This window comes from Phyllobates terribilis, unplaced genomic scaffold, assembly GCF_046119375.1.
Source record: "Phyllobates terribilis strain yellow unplaced genomic scaffold, ASM4611937v1 Scaffold_5__5_contigs__length_657084704, whole genome shotgun sequence".
Lineage (NCBI taxonomy): Eukaryota > Metazoa > Chordata > Amphibia > Anura > Dendrobatidae > Phyllobates > Phyllobates terribilis.
Genome location: NW_027362765.1, coordinates 120,616,219 through 120,629,391, shown reverse-complemented (window position 1 = coordinate 120,629,391; position 13,173 = coordinate 120,616,219). Strand labels below are relative to the sequence as shown.

Below are 13,173 nucleotides of genomic sequence, written 5' to 3'. Positions count from 1 at the left end.
TGTGCATGTTTTCCCTGCCCCCAGTACTCCATGGTTAGTGGGGGAGCAGGTGTCTGCGTTGTTCCTGTGTACACCAGGTGTTATGATGGACGCCTTCTCTGAGGCAGAGTTTTGATTCTGAGCACAATTTGTCATTTCGGAAACTTTTCGTTTTGGTTTTGTGCATCACACTATAAAAATACAAATAATGTGAGAAATGACAGATTAATGTCTGTGTGCGGATTATGTGCCGCTGCACTGTGGGTGGGGTTTTTTTGCCCGGGGGCTTGGGGTGTGATATTAGGGTGTGTATAACCTATTTACCTTTACAAGTCCCTTGTGTCTGGTGGGAGGCTGTTATGTGGCTGCTGCCCGGTGGGTGTCCTGTGGCCTTGTCCACAGTGGGTGTAATGTCAATAATTGGTAAGCTCTGGGTACTTTGATGAATGGACAGTTGTATGAAGTATTTGGGGGTGGGGGCATTTGCTTAGGAATTTTGTGTCTATGAATACATTGCCTCTGTCTGTAAACATGTGTAATGTTATGTATCATCACCCCCAACTCCTGCACATGTATCTGTGGTCAGTCCTCCCATTGACAGCCCACCTCTCACAATCTGGGATGGCTGATAACAGGGAGCAATGGATTGTGCTTTCCTGTCCTATTCAGCCTCTTTCTAACTGAGGAGGCAGATAACAGGGAGCGAAGGCTTGCATTATATGGCGCAGCAAACATACTGCAGGGTAGTGCCCATTTTTAAGTTGCTACATATTAATGATTCCTGATGGAAAGTTCGTTGCAGATTTGACAACCAGGAGCCACTTTCTTAGGTAATTGCACTGTAAGCGATTACCCAACAGTAGATCAGGCAATATAGAGTTGCCCCCTCAGGTTGTCTGCCCACTATTAGCCAGCTATTCCTGTGGTCAGTACTGGGAGGGGTCCATGCTTGTGTGCCAAGTGTTGGTTATGTTGGGGTACAGGAGAAGTTTAGGAAACCGGGGAATTAATAACACTGAGATTTGGAGACCTCAACTGGCATTGGTAGGGTGCGGCGAGATCGTGGGTATACATTAGGGCCGATCTTGGGTTGGGCACCACCTGTGCCCTCATGCAGCAGGGCAGAACTTTGCGAGCGTCTATTTTTGGGGCGTTGGGGAAGGTGTTGGCTTCCTTGGGCAGGGCACTGAATGCTCTGCTTTGTACAGAGGTGGTTGCGTGCCAGGGACTGAACCTCCTCCCTTTTTTTCCCTTCCTCCTTACCCCCCACACCCCTCCCTTGCTGCCCCCTCTTTACTTTCACCTTTTCCCTTGTTTCCTCTTTTGTCTCGGTCTTCCTTACCTTACCCTTCCTCCCTTCCCTCCTCCTTCCTGTAACCTCCAAAAGGGGAATCTGCGGAGCTGTGCTGCAAATACAAGCTGTCCCCCAGGGCTGCGGAGGGAGAGGGGGTATCTAAGCTACAGCCAACTTATACAGAGAAAGCCCATTATGCCGCAGCATTACCTGAGCCTGCAGAACCAACACAGGTGGCTATGGGGGCTGCAGGTGGGAGCTGCGCATATGGGATTTATTGCAGAGACGCCCATGAAAGTGCAAAGTTTTAATTAAAAGGGTATTGCCAAGTGAGTATGATTTAACCATTTGGATTTTAACTGACCAAGCCCCCCCAGTGCCTTTCAGGGTGATATACCCTCATAGTTGGCAGCAATGAAAATTCCCGTTACTGGGCTTGGACCCTTTCAAGTAATAGTGCACCTGTGATGCCAAATAATGGGGCACAGTTCTCATTTCCATTGATTTAGAAGATGCGTGGAATTCAAGGACACATCCAAAATAGCATTTGAGGAGTTCGGGTACATTACTAAATGTCTTGGATACTTCATTCAGTCATTCTGCTGGCAGGACATGCTGGGAGTAGTAGTTTTATTATAACCACAGGTTGGGGACCACGGACACATTCTGGTTATATCCTCCAGTGTGTTTGCTTCTTTGGGTGCATCTCCACCCAACCCTACGACCGGGCATTGGGTCACTGAAAGGCTGTGCAGCGTATATGGCATCCCCCTAATCCTAGTCCTGGCATGTATTGTGGGCAGAGGCCCTGGCATAGTGCTTTCCTGGGTGTGGTGAGTGCCTGGTGCAGAACCCATGCTGATTATATTTCATGCCCTGGCACAGATCAGCAATATATGCTATAATTAGGGAAAGGATCTGCTGCCCCTCTGTCAGCGCCAATTGGTTTGCAGTCTATGGGTCACCAGCTGCTGTGAAACCCATGTTTTTTTGTTTTTTTCTGGTTTCATACCCCTCCTAAGTGGCAGTCCCATCCTCACTTCTTATCAGCCGCAGGGGTAAGGAGGCATTTTTAAAATGCCACTTTAGATAACGCCAGACTGACTTGTAGGGTGGAACAATGACCCTAATTGGCTATTAGGATCCCTTCCCCAGAATTCTGGTAGCAAGAGCGGACACACAGAATAGGGCCCCTGTGCAAGAACAGTATATGGACCCCTTGCCATCCAATAGCTCATCATAATGCACATTTCCCCCTGCTTTGGAGGTCGTAGTGGCCCCCTTACCTCTTGTGCCCCTATGCGGCTGCGCCAATGTTATGTCCGCCCCTCTCTTGTAAGTGGGGGGTGGCATCATGTAAACCCTGGGGACTCCTCCACTTGAGCTGAACATAAACTTAACAGAGCAGTCAGCAATGGATTGTTACTCTCCTCCATCCCCCATATTCCATCTAGCCTGAAAGCCTACAATATTTCAGCCGAGCAATGGAGATAAGCGGCGAGTATCTGTAACAACGCGGCTTATCACTAGGGTAATAATAATAATAATAAAAATGGGCATGTAAAATCCACCCTGTTGGATAATCATTGTCTACAACAGCAGCCTTTGTCCATTGTATGCCAGGCCCCATGACTATTAGGATCTTTGGCAAATCCCACTCAAATTGTCAGGGTTCACTGGCCAAAATTTAAAGGGTATTGTAGACATTTGAAACCCTTTTGAATGCAAAAAGGAACAAATGTGTATTCAAAATAATTTACCGTTTTGTGTATGCAGCTCCAATGCAGACCTGTGTGTCTCTCTAAGGTAACAAACACATCTTGCCGGTAGTAAAACATGACTGCGGGTTCAGACTACAGATATGAACTGTTTGTAGTCTGTAACCATAGAGACACATAGGTCTGCATGGGAGCTGCAGACACAAAACGGTAGATTTGTAACCTGAACTATTTGCAAAGTTGCTTCATTACTATTTTTTTCTATGTTGCAGAGCTTATCAATAATTCTATCATTATCCCAGCATTATCTGTCTGTGTGGTTTCTTACTGCAGCTGACTGCCCCCATTTATCACCCTTTTATTTGCCGCCGTCCCCCCATATTCCGCACGGCTTTGGACACTGGACCTGGGCAGAGCATTTTACGAGGGTGGAGATGTGCGCTGGGATGGCTGATTTATTCTCCGTGTGAGCAGAAGGGCTATTGCCGGTTTATAGATCCGGAGAGCCTCGTATACAGGACGACTTGATTAAGTGAATTGCGGTCTGTGACTGGAGAGGAAAGTGGGCCACTTGCTCCATGTGGGGCTGATATCTGGGGCACTTTGTTCTCTCATAGTTTCTGTGCAATTTTCTTGCTCTGATTCCCTGTTACATTGCACCATATGTGCTTAAAGGGGCAGTACACACAATCCTGGCTTCCTGGTATTTGGAGAATGGATATTCATATACGTTTAAAAAAAAAAAAGGAGGCCAGAGAATACCCTTAAAACACAATGGGGTGGGTACAGTTTTAGGTGCCAGTCAGGGGGTAGAAAGTAACTTAATACATATATTCCTCATCCCTTTATAAGCCGCCGCCAATAAGCAGAGCTGGGAGCAGTCTGATTATACGCTGTATGCTCTGCCAACTGACACAGACCTGGTGGGGACAGCCGCCATCATCATCTTCCTGGCAGACGAGAGCGGAAATGTGAGCATGACTTAAAGGGATACTCCTGTTACTGTAAATGCTTGATATTGGACTATCCCTATCAGAATCCAATGATGGCCCTATTGATTGTCATCTATCTGGCTGGAGAAAGGAATGAGTGAGGGGAAGTGCAGAACACCCCACTACTCATTGACATCCATATGTCACTGTTATCAGCCACTCTTCTTCTAAGCTCCTTATAAACTGCTGAGATTAGGGGTACTGGCCCTTTAAAATGCATGACATCGACTTTCTACATAAATGACTATGTGAGTTTTATGCCGGTCACACTTTGTGTTAGATATTGATGACAACTTTTTATCCTCCCATGTAGTAGGTGTTTGGGGGGGGGGGGGGACGGCCGGGAAGTAAAAATTGAATATGTGGGAGGACGAAGACTTTAATCTATACTGGCGGAATAAATGTCCCTACATGGTAGAGCTGTCGTCGTATTGTTCCGTGGTCTGCAGGGCTTGAATAATAAGAAAATCCTCCATCAGGGAGACATCGGGGTGCCCATAAAAAGCAAAACGTACCAGAAACGTAAATATGGCGCCATTCTTGCCTGTCGGATTGGGTGACCTGTTGCAGATCTGCTCTGTGATTGGATGTTTCTCCTGTCGAGGATGTCGCTTTAATATTTTACTATTGTTTTAGGAATTTTGACACCTTTCACTCCGGTGTCTAGGACATCATGCCAGCAGCCTCACTGACACTTTGTCACCTTCAAGATTACTAAGGAGATTGTTGGAGATAATTGCTACGCACGGTGAGTTCTTGGTTTACACAGCTCTGGTCTGCCAGGGCATTCTGAGAGTTATAGTTCCACAACAGCTGGGGATCAACCGGTTGAAGTCCCTAAGTCTTATATTGCATTTTTCCTTTTTAGCCTTGTCCTGATATTATCTGCATGTCACCTACCTGCCTGCAGCTCTATTAATAGTGCATGTATCATTTACACCATCAGTGCAAAGCGTTTCCACTGAAAAACCTTAGTGCAGGGCGCGCAGCTTGGGACGGGGGCCAGGGGACGCCTCCATCTGCTGGATCACGGCGCTCCATGTCAGAGGTGTGAAAACCACAGTTACTCATCCTGAGAGTGGAGACCAAGACGCTCAGCTCACCAGTAACGCTTGTGACGTCACCGACTGGTAAAGACTAGCTCTCGGTGGGCACTAACCACTAGGCGCACATGGTGCCATGCCTGTGTGCATCTCCTAGCATCCTACAATCTGTGATGATGGGGGTCCTACTGGCGAGACCCCCAGCATCTAGCTCACCGATGCAAAAATACAATGCATGTTCAGTCACTCATAGGGTCCTGATTTGAGAAACCCCTGCCCCTCCAGTATCTACACCTGCCATGTCCCAAAAAACTGACAGCCCTTCTTGAGGGCTCTCCGTAGAGGAGGATGATGTCGCTGTCAGGCTCCTCTGTCTTTTATCTTTCCCTTGTGTTTTCTTGGACTCGCCTCTCTCTTGCGCTGTGGGATTGACACTAATCTCTGGGATTATTTAGACCAGAATTCAACCGCCCAAAGCAAACCCCAATAGGGTGTGGGTAGGGGTAGTGGCGTGGGGGAGGGGAGAGTGACCCCTTTGATGTTCTCTAATGTGGAATGTCCTCTGAAGTTGGATCCAGACTCTTCAGCTCTTTTTGATCTTCAAGGGGAAAGATTTGTACTTGTACGCCCGGAAACCATCATCATTCCCCCCCCTTCTTCCTCCTCCTCCTCAGACAGTACACCTTACCTTTTGTAAAATGTCATGTCTTTTACCTTTGACTCTTTGCAATTTTTGAAAGCGTGCTGACACTTGTAGTGCACTGGGAAGATGGATGAATGAATGAATGGATGTAGAAAAAAAACAGAATGCCGGTGACACCAAATTAATTTTTACTCTTTATTACCAGTTTTGTGGGGGCAATAAACCAAAGACGTCCACAAATGAATAACCGTAAAGAGGATATGGAGATCCCGTCCCATTACAGGCAACTTCTACACGAGCTTAATGAGCAGCGGCAGCATGGAATCCTCTGCGACGTCTGCGTCATTGTGGAGGGGAAAGTCTTCAAGGCGCATAAGAACGTCCTGCTGGGCAGCAGCCGGTACTTCAAGACCCTCTATTGTCAGGTACAGAAGACGTCCGAACAGACCACAGTCACCCAACTGGACATCGTCACAGCCCAGGGCTTCAAGGCAATCATAGACTTCATGTACTCGGCTCACTTGGCGTTGACCAGTAAGAATGTCATTGAGGTGATGTCTGCAGCCAGTTATCTCCAGATGACGGACATTGTCCAAGCCTGCCACAGCTTTATCAAGGCCGCTTTGGACATCAGCATAAAATCCGAGACTTCTGATGAACTTGTAGACTATGATATGGGCGCCCCTTCCAGTAGCGCCGAGGCCTTGCTGTCCGCCGTGGTGGCTGGACGTAGTATCTCACCATGGCTGGCTAGAAGGACGAGCCCGGCCAACTCTTCTGGAGACTCTGCCATCGCCAGCTGTCACGAAGGTGGCAGCAGTTATGGCAAGGAAGACGCCGAACAGAAAGTGGACAGTCAGGACGAGGTATCTTCTGTATGGCCAGGAGATGTGTGCTATGGACCAATGCGTATCAAGGAGGAGCAGGTCTCCCCATCTCATTACATAGCAGTCAATAAAGGGGATCCAGGAAACCTCTACGTAGAGCAAGGGGACGGCTGGCAGCACTCTGGACGCAGGAAGAACCGCAAGAATAAAGAGACTGTTAGACACATCACACAGCAAATGGTGGAGAACTGCAGAACAGGATCCCCGGAGCCGTCCTTCATCTCCAGCACGCAGTGGCAGTACAGCAACCAAGACAATTCTGGTAAGTGCTGCCTGGTAGTGCCACGCGTCCGTCTGGTTTTCATACAGTATATTACCTTTGTTACTTGTGTGCTGCTTGCTTGCCCTTATGTCAAGTAATTCAGCTGGAATTTCTGGGAAAGCTGTGTGGCAAACAATTTTTTTTTTTATTAGAACTCCAATGGGTTCCCACCCAGCTTTTCCTTAATAGATGCCACCAATGGGGGTTTAAGTAAATGGTAGGAGCTGCAGTACCAGGCGTTCGCTGTATGGATGAGGCACTGTGGCTGTGTAAACCGTAGCGGTGCCCCTGCCCCCTCACTTTATTGACTGGCAGGAGTCTCTAAAGTAAATAATTTAAGGGATTTTCTGGGTACAGAAAACCTATTTTCCCCCAACTGCCTTACATTTTTAAATACAAACAAACCGTTTACTCATCCTCCCCAGGTCCAACTCTGAGTCTCGGCCGCTGTTTCCGGTGTCCTTTATTGTCGGATGTCACATTTACAACGCTGCAGCCAATCACTGAACTCAGTGGCTTGTGAGGTCAATGCTGGCAGAAGTGTTGAGCTCACTTATTGGCTGCAGCACTGCCGACAATAAGGCCACGTTCACATGTTCAGTGTTTGGTCAGTATTTTCCATCAGTATTTGTAAGCCAAAACCAGGAGTGGGTGATAAATCCAGAAGTGGTGACTTGTTTCTATTATACTTTTTCCTCTGATTGTTCCACTCCTGATTTTGGCTTATAAATACTGATTTTAAATACTGACCAAATACTGAACGTGTGAAAGTGGCCTAACAGACACCAGGAGCAGCTGCAGTTATTCTGCGCTGTACTCGGGGAGGGTGAGGTGTGTGTTGTTTTTTTTTTTTGTTTTGTTTTCTTTTCTTTTTTTAATTACGGTAACTTTAAGGATCCTTTAAGGATAGGAGATCTGTTGTTAAATCAGATATCCCTTTAATTTAAAAATCCCTGCAACTTTTTTCATTCATTTTTGTCTTTCACTTGGTCATGGTCTACAAGATCTCTGCTTTCTGTCAGTGAATGAAAATCATTTTGCAGGCATCTGTAACCTGATAGGAATATGTTATTTCTTCTTGCACCAGTGCGGAGCTTGTTACAGGAGAGACCCCTGTTACACTCTGAGCCCCGCATTGGCGCAGGTACAAAATTTCAAGGGGAAGTTTTGTCTCTGATTGTAAACATTGAATTCACTCCCTGAAAGTAAGCCAAGGTCTTGGCCATTGCTGTTTAAAAGATGTAAAATCTGAGTATTGCAATAGTAAAGTGCCAGGGCGGGATGGAGCCCTCATTATCAGTATTTTCACGTTATGGGAGCGTCCATGACTAGACCCCCTCTCTCTACCTGTTACATTTCCTGTTGTTGCCTAGTTATCCGGTTACGTCGTCTGTGCTGGATAGCTGCTCATTAGTAACTGTTACTAAGTATTTCTGGATACTGTCAGTATCCGCCTGTGGACGGCACGAAGCGTTCAGCCCCGTGGGTCACAGCGACCTTGTAGCTCTCGGCCTATGGGTTTCCATGGAGATCCAGAAGCCTCGCCGGCATGTTCAGATGTTACAAGATATATCCGCTGGGCTAGTTAGTAAAGTTCTCTGGGATCTCGTTAGGATAATGCACTGAAATCCCTGGATTATGCCGTTAACCAAGGCGGTGCGGGGTTTAGAGGATGGCCAGAAAGATTGGGTGTCCTGCATGGCTGCCACACATCGCCCGACCTCCCTCACCCTCATTATACCAAACAAAGAAGAGTAAATGAGATGTACGTGTCTAGAGACTGATCCGTCCCCAATTACTGCCAGTCAAGACGCTCGTCTCCAATCCCTAATCCCTTTACATATGCGCCTCTCGGTCCAGGAAGGCTTATTAGTGATTTTCTGGTGACTGGCAAGCTGTCCTGACAAGTCTTGTTTCACTCCACCAAGACTAAAGAAGGACACTTACCTCTACTGGTGGTCCAGAAGAGGAGGCAAATTGGATCAACAAGCAGCGGCCATGTTTGTTTGTCCTTGGTCCTAAATATATGGCGCCTGATTATAAAATTGTTGGCAAACCTTGATAGCAACTGTTCCTGCCCCCTCAACCTTTATAGTTGGGGGGGAGCCTTTCAAGGAAAATTAAGGATTGCATGGCGCCCCTTAGAAACCCATATGTATGCATTAATTTAATAGGATGTTGGCTGAAAGAGGGCTTGATAAGTGCAGGAAGTGACCAGCATAAATCGCTATGGCTGGAGCATACTCGCCGTAGAGCATGTGTGCAACTATAGTGGGTGCAGTGGTTGTAGCTGCACCCGAGCCCTGGAGCCTAGGGGGCAAAAAAGGTCCATCTTGGCCCACATGAGAAAACCATTACTATTAAAGACCTGTGATACTTAGGGGCCCTGTTGGAGACTTTGCATTGGGGCCCATGAGCTGTGACCTGTCAAAAGTGGCGACTTTTTGCTTGTATTTTATTTCCGCTCCTCCTCTGTGATCAGCTTGCTTTTTTTTCTCTTTTGAGAATCTTTATTTGGTGCTACTCTTTTTGGTCTTTACCAAAGGGGTGTGGCTTACAGTATTCTCCATGGCGTGTCTTCAGGCTTCTCTACGTTACCCTGTAAGCCACACCCATTGCTAAAAACCATAAAAACAAGCGCAAAATTAAAAGGCCACTATCTATGGAACTATATATATATATATATATATATATATATATATATATATATATATATATATATATATATATATATATATATATATATATATATATATATATATATATATATATATATATATATATATATATTATACAAATCCCCCCCCCCCAAAAAAAAAAAAGAAAACGACCGAATACTGTGGGAAGCAGCAAGAATAAAATAAGAGAAAAAAGTGGCCACTTTTGACTTGTAAGTGACCTCTTTAAGTTATCAAGCTGCTATTAAGACCCTGAAAAGAGGTTGGGGGGTGGGAGGGGGTGTGGTATTCCAGACTGGCATCTCCCAAGCTTTAGTTAGTGATGAGAACGGTCAGATTGGTCACCATTAGTACATTCCTGACTGATGCTGGTGTCAAGCAGCAGCTATAAAGGACCTAGTAATTATGTTTTGTTTTTGTTTTTTTATACTTGAAGTAGAATTGACCATGACCAAAACAGTAAAGTCACTCTTTAGGTATATTGTTCGCTTACATGGTAATCCTGAATTTCAGCTGATTCCTCATCATAATGGCTCATGAATATTCAATCAAGGCTCCTCTCCATTTTTTTTTTTCTACGTAAATAATTTATCAGCTGCTTCTTTGTCTTGTGACCTCCTCCACGGCTGATCAAAAGTAAGTGTCATTGGTGCCAGCCTACACTGAGCATGTCCACAAGCTCCACCCCACTGACTCATTTACACCTAGCCCCTCCCCCCAGACTTGTGTACACCTCAGACATGGCACCCAGGTAGGGAAGTCGGTGGATTCAGCATTGAAAAGATTATATATTATATAGTGACAGTCCATATAATAACTAAGCACCCCACCACGTAGAAGAAATGGGGGGTGCTCCTGTGCCTTTAACAAGGAAGGATACAATTTCTCTCGGGACTTCAGACCCTTTTTAGAAAATCATTAAAAAGTCATTGAGTTGGAGGCTGAGCCTATTAAATCTAGTTAGATTAGAGGAGCTGTCTGGCCTAAGGCTTTTTACGTTTCACTACCTCCAGCAAATCCTCCCGGCAACTGGTTTGTTGAGAGCAATTATCCGGTGTGTGGGAGGCGGGAGACGATGTGACTCGGCCACTGGTGTCGGGGTGGAGTTCCTGTTTGTTTTTTCTTGGTTTCTAGTAATTATTTTGGATTTTTGAGACTCTGCTGGCTCCGCTTCCTTTCTGTTGCTTCCTTAGAGTTCAGGGGACGGTCATAGAGGAGAGGCCCCCATAGAAGAAAACAAACTGGACTGGGTATTGTGCCAAGGTAGATGAGCACGACTGGTCGTTAAGCTCACCATACACATATGATCGCTGACGGGCAAGCCTTTATTTGGGCGACCGCTATCTCTCCCAACTTTCCCATACACACTAATGTCGGACTTGGCTGAGCGTGCATGTGCTTTCAAAATGTAGAGTGGAGAAAGCCACTGCCACACAGCTCTGGCAGCGACTTGTGTCCTCAAGAACAAAAGGCTTCGGTGCTAAAATTCAGCCCTTATTTCCCCAATAGATTATTCGAGAGACCTCCATACACCGGTTTGGGCGAAATTATAATTAGTATGGAGATCCTTAGACAGCCTGGCGTTATGTATGGCCATCCCATCAGCCATCTATGGGTCAGGGAGTTGGATTTGTCTTCAACTTACTCAGTCAGATGGCCAAGTAATAATCAGTCTTACAATGTTGAATGGTCTGAAACTGAACATCCTTGGAGTGGTGGGGTGTCCCAGTCTTGTCACCCATTTTTATAATTGAACTAAAAGGGGTTGTCTATCTTTACGGATGTTTTTCAATGCTGAAGTGCATGTATTTATGGCTAAAAATCATTTTTGCAATTGGGTTCATTAAAAATTTTGCATCGTTTGGCTTTTTCTTGGTCTGTGTCACTGCATATTCAACTTTGATTTGGTCTGTGGTCATAACTCAGCTGAGAGGATCTAAAAAAAAAAGACCTATAAGCATTGCAAACTCTTCCGTCACACATGAGCTCACCTACGGATTCTCAGTTAACTCATTCTGCAGCCAGCAGTAGTTGGTGCTGCACAGAGGCTGTAGAAGGTAAAAAGTGGAAAATTTTCAATGAAACTCAATTGCAAAAATTATTTTTAGCCCAAATTACAAGCATATAAGTAAAAAACAAAACAAAAAATGCCCTTAAAGATGGACATGTCTGTCCCACTTTGGTGCCAGGATGGAGGAAGGCCAAAAGGTGGTCTACGTCAGTCCGCACCGTATTTCTCGTATCATTCACAGAGCCCAGTGACACATATCCTACTGGAGATGAAGGGAGGCACCACACCTGGCGGTAAGGTTGTAGGTGACTAATGCTGGAGGTGTGGGGTGTGTGGATGGTATAAGCCGGGCACCAGAATGTGGCTCTCAGGTTTTTTTCACTTTCTGTGCTCTCCTACCCAAGCAATGACATCAGATTTTTTGCATTACTATGATGTAGCAAGCTGGACGTGTTGCATTTTAACCCCTTTTAATGCTGTAAGTATAAATATATATGTTAGAGAATTAAAATGGGTTAAATGCAACACGTCCAGCTTGCTACATCATAGTAATGCAAACATTTTTGTAATTTTTTTTTTCCTGTAGATAAGTGGCGTCATAGTTTTTCCCTTGTAATCTGAGCTTTATGCTACAAATGGCTGTCACTACAGACAGCGATGCGTGGATCCGTCTCCCGCTGTACTCGCAGGCAGATGTAGGGAATTTGAGGGTTTAATTCTGTTTTCCTATCCCCACCCTACATTCCTATTTCCCCAGGCTCCAGAACTGCCCCCCCATGTCTCTCCTCACCCCCTCCCTGTTTTTCCCTATGGTAACAGCAGTGAATGCATTCGGCTGCGTTAACCCTTGCACACCCCTCTTCTGGCACACCTGAGACTATTCTACTCTAGATGTAGAGCAATATCCTCAGTTGGCAATGCCATCACATCTGCATCTATAGATGCTGGTAACGGCACACACAACCGGGTCACTGGTCCTTGCAGACGTATGGCCCAGTACATCTAGTGCCATACTATGGATTGTGGATTACCACTTCTTAAAGCAATCTTCAATTTGAAATACTCCTAAGGTCACAGAACTACAATTCCCAGCATGCTACGAGTTAGTGTTGCAACAGATGGAGAGCCACAGCTTGAAGACCGCTGCTATACAGGATAATGAAAGTTGCTTTGGACCACAATGATTAACAAGAAGTAGCAAGGCTTAAAACTTGCTCCCATCCCAACATCCCATTGCCCCAAAAACCTATTTATATGTAGGGTGTAAGCAGAACGTAAAAATCTGCCTTAGATTTTGCCGCTAATTCATAAAGAATCCGTGTGGATTTCACTCTGTATTACAAAGGTGAGAACTGTGGGAAATTAACTTTAAATCCACACTGCAACCCAGTTTCCACACACATTTGTCCTCAGCATGTGGATGATATTTGGTCAGATGTCAGGTCTCATCCACTTTCTTGTACCTGTTATGCGCTGTGGATTTTCTGCCCCATATGAACAGACCCTTAGATTTCTGACCCCAAGGGCTGAGCAGGCTTGCCACAAGGGAAGAAAGGCATTAGTGCTGTGATGTGCCCGGTCTGCTATGGAGATAAGATCTGGCACAATCTGCCTCCTACACCCTCCAGTAACCCTCCCTCCTTAGATCATTTACTGCAGATAGCTA

General features: G+C 45.7%; 1 protein-coding gene across 2 annotated transcripts in view; it reads left to right on the top strand.

Annotated features, from left to right (window-relative positions):
- The window catches only part of ZBTB46 (zinc finger and BTB domain containing 46), a 37,015-nt gene that overhangs the window by 3,682 nt on the left and 20,160 nt on the right, over positions 1-13,173 (top strand). For both annotated transcript variants that reach the window (XM_073682877.1, XM_073682876.1), the window contains exons 2-3: positions 4,620-4,731; positions 5,875-6,818. In XM_073682877.1, coding sequence (XP_073538978.1) covers positions 5,909-6,818 — 910 coding nt within the window. In that variant the 5' untranslated portion in view covers positions 4,620-4,731; positions 5,875-5,908. The remainder of the gene's footprint in view (positions 1-4,619; positions 4,732-5,874; positions 6,819-13,173) is intronic.